Genomic DNA, 12,983 nt, shown 5'->3' on the forward strand with positions numbered 1-12,983 from the left:
ATTTCATACTTCAAGGATATCTTTTTTCTCCCATTTTCATGTCACCTTTATCATCTCTAATTCCTTTTACAGCACTTTTTTCCCCATTTCTAAGCTTCTTCAACAACCTCCAGAATATCTTACCACCCTCTTGATATTTATTTTCTATGTTCTTGCAAAAATCTTCCCATGACTTTTGTTTAGCTAGTTTTACACAGTGTTTCACTTTCTTACATTTGTCTCTGTATTCTCTAAGAGCAAAAGCTGACTTATTTGCCAGGAACTTTTGATATACTTTCTTCTTTTCCTTCACTGCTTCTTTAACTTCCTGTGTCTACCATGGAGTTCTGATTTTTCTATCCTTACAGACTACCTCACCACATGCCTCTCTGGCTGAATCAATCAGGGTTTTCTTTAAGGCTTGCCACTGAATCTCCAAGGTTTGGTTCCTGTTCTCACACTCTTTCATTTTTTCTTCAATAATCTTTGTGTATTTTAGTCTACAGTTCACATCTGAGAGCTGCTCAACTTTTTTCTTACATGTTATTCTTTTCAATATGAAATTCAGTTTTATCCTGCTCAAGACTTAAATAGTGATCACTTAAAGATCAAACAAGATCTTTAAGCAAATTTTTCTAAAGGTTAATTTTCTAGAATAATTTTATTGTAGAAAATTGACAAAATGTTTTGGCATCTTTTAGTTTATGGATCTCTATTAAATCACAAGAAGTAATTTCACATTTGAGTAGAACTGAAAAATTGTGATTTATACTTTAAATGTTTTTAAGGTTGGCATTTTGTGCTAATGATTTTAATGTACTGTGTTATTTATGATTACAGATGCTCAAAAATTTGCTCAGGTTGCTAAAATTCAATATGAACAGAAGATAATGGAAAAAGAATCACTTAAAAAGATGGCCAATATTGAAGGTAGAGTTTATTTTTATGTATTCACATATTCACACATACACCTACACAGAGAGAGAGAGAAGAATCCTGATTATCTAGGATTGAAAGGAAATAAATTTCCTCAGATAATTGAAAAATATAGAAAATCAATAAAAGAGAATGTTTGTATGTTTAACTTGTGAAATTGTTATATGTAAAAGAACACTTGCATCATTTGTGAATGTATGTGGTACACTTACACATTTGTTATGAACTTTAGTCAATAAAAATAAACAAAATAAAACTTATGAATATTACTTTTTAAAAAATGGTAATAAAGAAGTTCTTTTGATTCTTTATTATTATTATTTTATTATTATTTTCATGACACCTCCAAGAAGTCTGAACACTCATCGCAGGAGGACACCTATTGTACAACTCTCTGTCTCCACCACTACACCCAACCTCTATTACCAATCATCTACATCAGCGCCATCTACCGCCCATCACCACCAGCACAGCTAGTATTTATTGTCTGTAAATTGCGTGTGTTCTGAACAGCCGATTTGTTTGTATGCAGGGATGAAAAACCCGAGTTTCCGGGAGAAAAAACCTTGCTACTTCCGTATATGAGATCAGCTAACTCACCTTTGATTGAAAAAGTCCATATAAAGATTTCTCCCATCATGACGAGACTCGAACTTAGGACTTTTTTCAATTAAAGTGCGCAACGTATTGTCGTTCTTCCAATTGCACTACGGAGGCGCTTTGTTTGGCTTTCTTGCATGTAACTCTCCATCAGTTTCAATGTATGATTTTGTTGGCAGAACTATCTTTGTATTATTCCATGTAATCCATTGGCTGCTCAACATGATGCAGAGTGTAATTAATTAACTGTAGCTAATTTTCTTTGTTGACGCCAAATTCTCTTCTGGATATTCTTTCATTTCAGGAATAGCCTCCTTCTTTTTAATTACATGTTTTGCAATGTCATTGTCGCTTAAATTTCATTGCCATTCAAATTTTTTACCACATTAAACCAGTAGAATAATGATGATGATGATGATATTCAGCTTTGAGAATCCCAACTACTGGGTAAAGGCCTTCTCATGTGCAGGTCAGTTGGGTCAACTTCTCCCATGGTGACCCAGTCCATCTTGGGAGAGTGTATTTATTTGTATGTATAAATGTGTGAGACAATCACAAACATCCATGCTCATGGTAGGATTTGAACCTACAGCCTATTGGTTAGAGAGCAGATATGTGAATCACTTGGCCAACCAGGCCAGCAAACCACTCAGATACTACTTTGTATTGTATTTTATTGCAACCACCAGGCTGTTGAAGAATCATTGTTTCCACTAAGTATCTTCTCTTTATTTTTTGGTGATATTTTCCTCCATCTATTTTTTTTTTCAATGTAGTATTGTTAGATTCTCATTAGTTGAAATTTTATAAAGACTTTTCATAAAATGCAGTAAACTGCTTCCTTCTCTAATTTGATCAGTAGGATTCTTCAATGAAGTGCCTTGAGTTTTTTAGTCATTACATTACAGAGTTCCAAGTATTGGTATCACACTGTTATGAAATATTTTAAACTTTGATTTATTTGTATTTATTTATTGCTATAGCATTATTAACATTCAAAAATCTCCTGCAGAAATTAGTCTAAAGAATCGTTTTTTGCATATCTAAGAAGGAAAAGAGAAAAGGAAACCATTTGCTTTGGTATATTCTTGTTACAATATTTCTGTTTTCAGCTGAAAATAGTATATATGTTACACGCAGATTGTGAAATCGCACAATTCATGGAATGTGCAACACTTTTGCTCATTCCATAAACTGTATAACGCGCATGTACAGTTCGTGGAATGTGTAGAATTTTGCACAATTCATGAAATGAGCATTACGTTTTCTGCTTATTTCATGAATTGGGCCCTAAAACCTAACCTTAGGTTAGGTTAGGTTCCATTTTGGATGTAGGGATCTAAAATTTAACAAATATGGATGTTTAAAACCTAATCATCACATATTATATAAGCTGTGGGTTGTGCAAGTCATGCCAATGAGAAACTAACCTTACTAAATACGACGAAAGGAATTCTGATGTTAGGTACAAATTTACTGTAACAACAAACAAGCAACAACAAATAAGAAATGCTCTTTAAAACCTAATCGTCACATATTATATAAGCCATGAGTCAACTTTCAGCAACAACCAATAAGAAATACTCTTCACCAGTTTATCACGAGATGCATCCAATTCATGAATTGAGCATTACTTTACTCATTTCATGAATTATGCAAAATTCTACACATTCCACGAACTGTACAAGCGTGTTATACAGTTCATGGATTGTGTGATTTCACAATTTGCACGTAACATATGTCCTTTTTCTAGTGTTGTAATGAAAGATTTACTATTACTGTAGCAAACAATAAGGAATGTTTATTTTAAACTTTGTTCGTAGTGGACATATAGCAACAATTAGTTCCACTGATTTATTTCCCTCACTCTGTCAAATGATAAAGCTTGTTTTCCTTTTTCAAGCTGTTTGCCAGTATTTGCTTATTTGTACTGAAATTCCGAAAAGCACTGTTCCATTTTAATTTTTCATATTTCTTATCTTCTTTTGCCTTTTTATTATATTATTATTCCTTTATTCTGAGTGACTTTTCTGTTTTTTTTAGTTATTATTTCAAGTGAAGCAAGCCAATGTATTTATACATCATATAATAATTTCATATTTCATTAATTCTCTTTTCTTAATTATTAGGGAATTATTAATCCAAATTATTACTGCATTAGAACTTGGAATACAAAACTACTAATGAGTAGAATATTGGTAATGAAGTGATACTCTGTTTCAGTGGTGTTTTGTTTGAAAGTGAACACTTCCCCCACCCACCCCTCTCTATTTGCCCTGCCATTCCACAAAAAATCATTCTCTCTCTTTTTTATTATTATTGTTAGTATCCAGGCCCCCATGGAGTCAAAAGACTCATTGCGGGAGGTCCTGCATAGGAAACACAAAGTCTATCAAGACTCATCGTGAGAGATCCCTCTTAGGAAACACAAAAAGTCTATCATACCACTCCTTAAACTCATTGACTGTTCCTGCACTCACCACTCTATTAGGCAGTGCATTCCATGGTTCAACTACCCTCCATGCAAAGAAACCACTCCTCACCTCTTGCTCACAGTTTCCTTTCATAACTTCCAGGGATGGCCCCTTGTCATCACTCCTTCATGCTATTCAAGGTTGAGTGCCCAGTGTCAACCCTGTAACCACCTCTCAACAGCTTAAAAGTCTCAATCATAACACCTCTCCTTCTTCTATCCACTAAACTCTGCAGTCCACATTCCCTCAGCCGATCCTCATAACAAACATTGTACAGTCTTGAAACCATCTTTGTTATCTGCCTTTGTACCCTTTCCACAATAATTTATCACTAATTTATCCCCTTCAAATCCTGGGGACCAAATCTGTGAACAATAGTCGAAGAGTGGTCTAATCAGAATCTCATACAATGGAATGATAACTGTTTTATCTCTGCTGGTCAGTGTCCTTCTCATTATTGCAGCAATCCTCTGCATTACCTTCACCACCTTTGCAATATGTCCCCTAAATTTCAGGTTTCTATCAATCATCAACCCCAGATCTCTTGTCTCCCCCCCCCTACTTCCTCCAGTATAACTCCTCCAACAGAGTATGCGGCGTACCATCGATGTGTCCCAAACCTCAAGACCTTACATTTTGCTGCTTTAAACCGACACCTCCCATTCATTTGCCCATCTGTCTAGCTTATTCAAATCCTCTTGCATGGCTATCACATCTGCATTATTACTAATAAACTTTCCCAGCTTCACATCATCTGCAAACAACTGCTGAATATCCCGCTGGAAATCCACTGACAGTGTCATTGATATGATGGTTAAACAATATAGGTCCCAGTACTGAGCCATGTGGGACCCCACTTGTAACCCTCTGCTCCTTGAAATTGCCGCCACCATACACAACTCTTTGATAACTATCACACAGCCAATCCTGAATCCAGTTGACCAACCTGACATCCAGACCCATGTACTGCAACTTCAATATCAGCTTATCCCGTCAAATGCCTTCACTAAATCCAAGAAAATGGCAGTATATGCCTTTCCCCTCATCTACTGCTCTTGTAATCCAAATTATTACTTTATTATAAAAGGCTAGCATATTACTAAAATGAGCGCCCCTTTCACAAATCCATGTTGACTCTCACAGATAACATTACCCTTATCTGCCCAATACTGTATAAGGTCCCTCACTAATTTCTTCAAGATCTTAACATCTACTGATGACACACAAACTGGCCTATAATTAGGCACTTCCAGTCTGCTACCACCCTTATGCAATGGCACTATTTTACCTTCCTTCCATTCCCTGGGCACCTTTCCTGTAGCCAGACTTTCACTGAAAAGCCAGGTCAAAGGAGCTGTCAGTTCTTTAGCACATTCTCTCAAAACTCGTGGTGAAATACCACAGCTTTACTGATATCTAGAGTATTCAGCATCTGGAACACACTTTCCTCACACTTCTAAACCTCGAACCTGCCCTATCCCTCTAGTATTAAAATTTAACCCTCCAGGATGAAATACTCCAATAAAGTGTTCATTGAACAATTCCACTATGTCCTCTGCATCAGTCACTATATTCCCACAATGTCAATCTTCCACAGTCATTTCTCCTCCTACCGGCCACATAGCTAAAAAATTCCCTAGGATTTTCTTTGGATCTTAGGGTCAATCTCTTCTCATATTCCAGTTTCTCCTTCCTTACCATACTAGTCACTCTCCTGGTCTGTCTTATATTCTTCATGCATCTGCTCTTCACCTGTCTTCTTTGTCTGGTTTCGCTTAAAAGAAGAGAGTGTGAGGAATCGTTTTAAGGAGAGGGTGTTAGAGAGGATTTCAGATGAACTGGAAAGTGTACAGGATTGGTGGAAACATAATTCAAAAGTAATCCTGAGCTGTGCATTCAAGGTGTTTGGTGAGACATCTGGTAAGATTAGAGAGCAGGAGGGTTGGTGGTGGATAATAATGTACAAGTGGCAGTGACAGCTAAGAGGAAGGCAAGCAGAAGTGGGATGAGTCAAGAGTGGAAGAGGACAGAGAGGTGTACAGAGAGAGAAAGCAAGAGGCCAAGAGAGTTGTGGCACAGGTGAAGGCCATGGCATATCAAGATCTGTATGATCAATTAGAAACAAAGGAAGGACAGAGAAATGTAGAAATAAAGCAGCAAAGGACATCTTACATGTGAGGTAGATCAAAGACCCTGAAGGAAGAGTATTATGGAAGGATGCGAACATAAGAAATAGATGGAGAATATACTTTGAGGGACTTTTGAATGAGGAAAATGCAAGGACTCACAAAGAAGATGGGCAGCCTTCTGAGGGGATGGTGCAGAACATCAGTAGAGTGGAAGTGTCGGAGGCCATGAAGAGGATGAGAAATTGGAAATCGGTGGGTTCCGATAGGATTCCAGTGGAGGCATGGAAGGCACTGGGGGAAGAGGGAATTGACCTGCTGTGGGACCTGTTCATGAAAGTTTGCCAACAGGAAAATATACCCAAAGAATGGAGGGAGAGTACTCTTGTCCCCATCTACAAGAGTAAAGGGGATGCACAAGACTGTAAAAATTACAGAGGAATAAAGTTGATGTCACACACAATGAAAATCCTAGAAAGGGTTCTTGATGGAAGATTGAGGAAGGAGGTGGAGATTGCAAAGGAACAATTTGGCTTCATGTCTGGTAGATCAACAACAAATGCTATCTTTGGGTTACAGCAGATGATGGAAAAGTTTCGAGAGAAACAATGGGAGCTACATCTGGCATTTATTGATCTAGAGAAAGCATACGATAGAGTGCCAAGGCAAGAAGTCTGGAGGTGTCTGAGGGAGAAGAAGGTTCCAGAGAAATATGTCAGGTTGGTTGGTGCTGGAGATGTACAGAAATGTGACGACAAGTGTTCGGACTTGTCTAGGACAGACAGAAAGTTTTCAAGTAACAGTTGGCTTGCATCAAGGGTCAGCATTAAGTCCGTTTCTGTTTAATATTGTGATGGAGGTGGTGACGGAGGAGGTGAGAGAAGATGCGCCTTGGATAATGTTGCATGCAGATGACATCTTGGTGTGTGCAGATTCAAGAGAAGAAGCGGGAACTAAACTGGAAAGATGGAGAAAAGTACTGGAAGAGAGAGTTATGAGACTGAGCAGAAGTAAGACAGAGTATATGTGTTGCACAGCGGGCAGTGGCCAGGAGACAGATCTGGAGCTGGAAGGAAATGTCATCAGGAAGGTGAGAGACTTTAGATACTTAGGTTCAACAGTGGAAGAAGATGGAGCAGCTGAGAAGGAAGTGGGATGCAGGATACAAGCGGGTTGGAGGAACTGGAGGGAGATGGCTGGAGTGTTATGCGATAAGAGGTTGCTGATCAATCTGAAAAGCAAAATCTATATGGCAGTAGTGAGGCCAGCTATGACGTATGCTAAGAAACTATGGCCCTGAGGAAAAATAACATCAGCAGGATGGAAGTAGCAGAGATGAGAATGCGTAGGTGGAAGTGCGGTGTGACCAGAAAGGATCGTCTGAGAAATTACTATGTGAGGAGAACAGTGAAAGTTACGAACTTAGGAGCAAAGATACAGGAGACAAGGTTGAGATGGTTTGGCCATGTGATGAGGAGGGAGGACAAATATGTGGGAAGAAGGGTCATGCAGATGGATGTGCAAGGAAGGAGGAAGCGTGGGCAGCCAAAGAAGAGATGGAGGGAGCTGGTAGAAGAGGACTTGAGGATGAAAAACTTGGATGTGGTGACAGCCCAAGACAGGAGGGTGTGGAGGAGACTCATCATCAACAGTGACCCCACTTAAGTGGGAGAAGCTGCAGAAGAAGAAGAAGAAGATCCTGCAGAATATCGACATCACAGTTATTAACTACTGCCCTCCTCAGGTTTGCATCAACAAACAACTGAATATCCTCCCTTAAATCTTCTCCTATATATCATTGATATACAAATTAAAGAGTAGTGGTCTTAGTATTGAACCCTGAGATGCTCCATTAGTCACCCTCATTCTCCTAGATTCTACTCCACCATACACAACTCTCTGGTGTCTCTCTGTCTGACAGCCACCCCCACCCCCATATCAATGCTACCAGCTTCATATCAATTATCATATGCTCCAACTTTTATAGACATTCTGTCAAATGTCTTTGCATATTCTAGCAGTATTATGATGTAGCTATTCCTCTTATTTAACTTTTCTGTCACTTTATTATAAAATGTAAGTAAATTACTTAGGCAGGATCTAGGTAATTCCTTTTACAAAGCCATGCTACCCATTTAGAGTATCATATCTTGATCCATTCACTGTTGGATTTTATGTTTAACCAACTTTTCTAATACTTTAAATACCATTCCTGAGATATTAATTGGTCTGTAATTTGCTATGTCTTCTTGGAGTTGCCTTTATGTAATGCTTATTAAATAACTTCAGGACTTCACAATGTACAAAGGATATAAATTAAATTAAACTTTAATCTATATTTCCAATATTTCGGCAAAGTCACGTTGCCATCTTCACGGGAACTTAAAATAAAGACACGTGCATGCAGGCACTACACACGAAGCAGGAAGCTATTGTTTTTCCTAAAAGTCTTGATGGTGCTCCCTAGCTGGCTAAGTAGGTATTGTTGGCCGTTTGGCTGAAGGTCTTCTGATGTAAGTCTCCCAAATTTGGGGCAGTCTCGTGCAACCAAATTTGTTGAGGTTTGGCATGTTACTTAAGGCTAAGGCTGATTTCATGAATAGCCTCTCAAATTTCAATTTACTACGGTGTATTACCGTGGCTTTCTTCCACCATATTCTGTGGCATGTATCCAGAGCATGGTTTGCAAGACCAGAGTGGCTGTACTGGTGAAACCGTATGTGGTCCTTGTGTTCTGAAATTCTGATATTCACTGTCCTGCCTGTTTAGCCAAAGTAGGACAGCTTACAGCTGCAAGGGACCTGGTATATACCAAGTAGGTCTAGGGGAAGTGGTTAGTCTTTAGTGGAGCGGATAAGGATGCCAATTTTTTATACAGTCTGTAACAAGAGGTCAAGTCATGTTTTTTCAGGATTTTGGTAATTTTTTCCGAGGTACCTCGGATGTAGGGAATGGTGATGGATTTAGAGTAATCCTTGTTGTGAAGGGGGGAGGTTGTGGTTTACTGGTTTCAATATTTTTTGGGGGGGATAGCCATTGACTGAGAAAGTGTTGAGGATGTGGTTTAGTTCTGTGGTTAGGACATTGTCATTTGAACAGATAAGTTTAGCCCTGTTGTGTAGTGTCTTAATGACTCCATATTGTTGTGTGGGGGGGGAATTGTTGTTGAATATATCTGCCTCTATGGGTGGGTTTTCTGTAAACTGAGAAAACTAAGGTTCCATCAGGCTAGCGGGTGACCAGTGTGTCTAAGAAAGGGAGGCTGTTGTTTTCCTCTTTTTCCAGGGTGAACTTGATTCTAGGGTGTTGGTTGTTTAGGTGTATTAGGAAGGAGAGGAGTGTATCAGAGCCATGTGGCCAAATAGTGAACACATCATCAACATACCGAAATTTTTCATAGCTTTTCGACATATTAAGAAATTTGAGAAATTAAAAAAGAACTTGACCTCCGAACCAAAACTTCCCACCGACACTGTAGTCAACCTTTCTTCAGTTAATTTGAAGCCTCATTTTAATATGAAATATCATCATCTCCATGAGATGATGATATTTCTCATTTTAACTTTGTTGGACAGGTTGGTGATATGCCTTTTATAGGTTCGGGTTCTGTCCAGGCTCACTCCAAGGTATTTCGGATGAGGCTCATGTTTTCACCATTTTATCACAGAAAGAGAGGTTGAGGTGTTGATTTGCCACTGCATTATGCAGGTGGAATGCTGTGGACACAGTTTTTGTTGGGTTTGGCTTCAGGTACCACTGCTTAAAGTACACCTCCGGGATGTTCAGGTCTGTGTCCAAGGTTGTTTCCAGGTTGGCAAAAGAGGTAGACTGGCATAGGATAGCAAGATCATCAGCATATACATATTTGCTTGAGCATTTATTTGTTAAATCAGACATGTAGATGTCAAATAGTAAAAGGGATAACACAGAGCCCTGTGGAAGACCATTGTGGAGGAATCTGGGCCTGCTCTTTTTCCCACCAATATGGACCCAGATCTTTCTGTTTGGAGAGAATGGATTCAAAAAGCTGGAAAGTTGTTTTACACCTTATGATATTGCTTAGCTTTAGGAGGAGGCCCCTGATCCAAACTGTGTCATAAGCTGACTTCAGGTAATTATTTTGGCTTCCCACCACAGTTTTGGTAGTTTTCCAGTTGTTATAATATTTGAGAAAAGGACAGCCAGCCATGTTTGATCTTATTGGCCGAGATGTTTTAGAAACTCGGGGAGGATACCATCCACTCCTACAGCTTTGCCATACCTGGTGAGTTTTAAGGCTTCCTGCACCTCTTCAAGGGAAACTGGCTGTACAAGTTCAGGAAGCTCAGAGGCCATCTTCAGATTTTTTTTGATGGAAAATTGCACAGTTATTTTCCTGGTGGAGCTGGGACTTATCTTGGAAGTTTTCAGTGGCTTTTTCTTTTGGCTTTGCACCAAAAGAAAATCATTCGAAGTTCATAAAAGTTTATGGGCACTCTTCTCCTTTGTTTTCGACAATTAAGAAATGGGCCGCCAAGTTTAAACTTTAAGTTTAAACTGGCTGTACCAGCCTTGAAGATGATCTACATGTAGGATGTCCAAAAAGTGTAACACCAGAAATCATTGATCAAGTGCACGATATATTATTGGATGACTGGTGAGTCAAAGTGCATGAAATTGCTGAGACTATGGGCATTTCAAAAGATCGTGTAAGATATATTTTGCATGAGGAATTGCATATGAAATAGCTTTGCGTAAGATGGATGCCACACTTGCTCACAGCAGATCAAAAACGCACTCTCGTGAAAATCTCTGAACAGTGCTTGGAGCATTTTAACAAGAATAAAACTGATTTTGTGCGTCGATTTATTACTATGGATTCACCATTACACACTAGAATCCAAACAGCAGTCAAAATACCGTTGCACACTGGTTGTTCAATGCCAAAGAAGACAAAGTCAGTTCCATCAGTAGGAAAGGTCATGGCATCGCTGTTTTAGGATGCTAAAGTCATTTTGTTTATTATCTTGAAAAGGGTTAAACAATAACTGGGAATGTTATTCTGATCTTTTAACCAGACTAGACGAAAAAATTAGTGAGAAAAGACCCGGTTTGCAGAAGAAAAAAATCATCTTTCATCAGGACAATCAGGGTCATCGCCAGATTAGATCTCGCCCTGAGGCAAACAATTAAATATTCACCCTGATGGATTTTTAGTTATATTTAGTTATAAGACAAAAATGTTAGAAAATCTCCAATTGCTATTTTGTTTTTATTACAAGAGAAACATCAATGCAAAACAATTACATAATAATATTAATTAAATATTTGCTCTACAGGAATATCACACAATAAAACTGTTTATAAGCTATCGATATAGTCGCTAGACCGATAATGTTTCTTGGGCCATTGCTGTTCGCAAATAATTTTTAATCAGTTTAAGCTTGGATAAACTTCTTTCCACACCTGCTGCACTAACAGGAATTGTTAGTGTAGTGACGTCGCCTACTGCAGTACGGCTGAATGAGCGCCCTTATTAAACCGTGCCATGAGGCAGGCTGTCTCTATGCTACACCCTGTCGACGGTACTGAGGACTATTCACTTGCCCACAAAGGTGTTTTGGCAATGGAAAAATTAAGGAATCTACACTATGAACTGCTGGAGCATCCACCCTATTACCCAGATGTGGCCCCCCTCTGACTTCTATTTCTTCCCAAAACTAAAACTCTTCCTTGCTGGTCAGCGTTTTTCTTCAAATCAAGAGGTGATTGCAGCTATAGAGGAGTATTTTGTAGATCTTACTAAGAACCACTACAGGGATTGCGTAATGGCGCTGGAGCATCGCTGCAATAAATGTATTAGTCTTAAAGGGAGATTATGTTGAAAAATAAAAATAATTTTGAAATTATGAATATATTTTTTTCATTGTTAGGCTGAGAACTTTTCAGACCACCGTTGTATATCAGAACACAGTCTTGTCTTATTTCTCAAGATGTTACACCATTTCTCGTTACTTTTAATAGTATTCTGATTGCCAGATCAAGAACATTAAAGATGCCAAGAAATTATATTCTTGGTTTAATCCTTTATCCAAGTATAAACAAACAAAGTTTGTGAGTGAAGTAACTTTGTGACTGGGCAACTCGTATAGAGAAGCTAATGACTTCACATCACTTGCCTTAGTATCCCATAAGGCAAAGCACATAATTTCTTGGCATCTTTAATTTATAGTATAACCAAGTGGAAAAATGTTCTATATCTATCTAATCCAGAGTATTTTAGTAATAAGGTGTGACTCCTTTTGGCTACTTGCATATGGAAATATGACTTCTGCATTACTTCAACCTTGGTATCATTTCTGGGTCTGGCTCCCAGTAATGAGATCTCAATAAAGGTCAAAACTGGTCTGATTAGTGACCCTTCCCAGAGTGCATAGCATTATACATGTCTGTAAGGATATGTGCTTTGCATTATGGGATACTAAGGCAAGTGATGTGAAGTCATTAGCCTCTATATACGAGTTGCCCAGTCGTGAAGTTACTTCATGTGTAAACTTTGTTTGCTTACACTTCGATAAAGGATTAAACCAAGAATATAATGTCTTGTCTTGGCATCTTTAATTTATGATATAACCAAGTGGGTGGGGGGGGGAGTTTTCTCCTCTTTGGTTAATTTTCAAATCTAGCCTGCTCTCTTCTATTTCTCTCCTTCACATCTAACACTTTTTAAATCCCAAATTTCCCTGATCATAAAATATTGTGCTCACATTTGGGATGGTGCATCCAAAACATTCTCTGAGAATGTTGGGTTGGAACAGCGGTCGGCAACCTACGGCTCTTTGAATGAATAATTGCAGCTCTTTTCGTTATTAAACAACTATTTTTTAAT

At 38.5% G+C, this 12,983-nt stretch overlaps 1 protein-coding gene across 4 annotated transcripts in view; it reads left to right on the forward strand.

Annotated features, from left to right (window-relative positions):
• The window catches only part of LOC150104456 (erlin-1-like), a 354,949-nt gene that overhangs the window by 277,086 nt on the left and 64,880 nt on the right, over positions 1 to 12,983 (forward strand). For all 4 annotated transcript variants that reach the window (XM_090395630.1, XM_090395631.1, XM_090395634.1 and 1 more), the window contains exon 10: positions 820 to 909. In XM_090395630.1, coding sequence (XP_090251756.1) covers positions 820 to 909 — 90 coding nt within the window. The remainder of the gene's footprint in view (positions 1 to 819; positions 910 to 12,983) is intronic.

The sequence above is a fragment of the Typopeltis vanoorti genome, chromosome 7, assembly GCF_054136105.1.
Source record: "Typopeltis vanoorti isolate ZY-2024b chromosome 7, IOZ_Tvanoo_1.0, whole genome shotgun sequence".
Taxonomy (NCBI): Eukaryota; Metazoa; Arthropoda; class Arachnida; order Uropygi; family Thelyphonidae; genus Typopeltis; species Typopeltis vanoorti.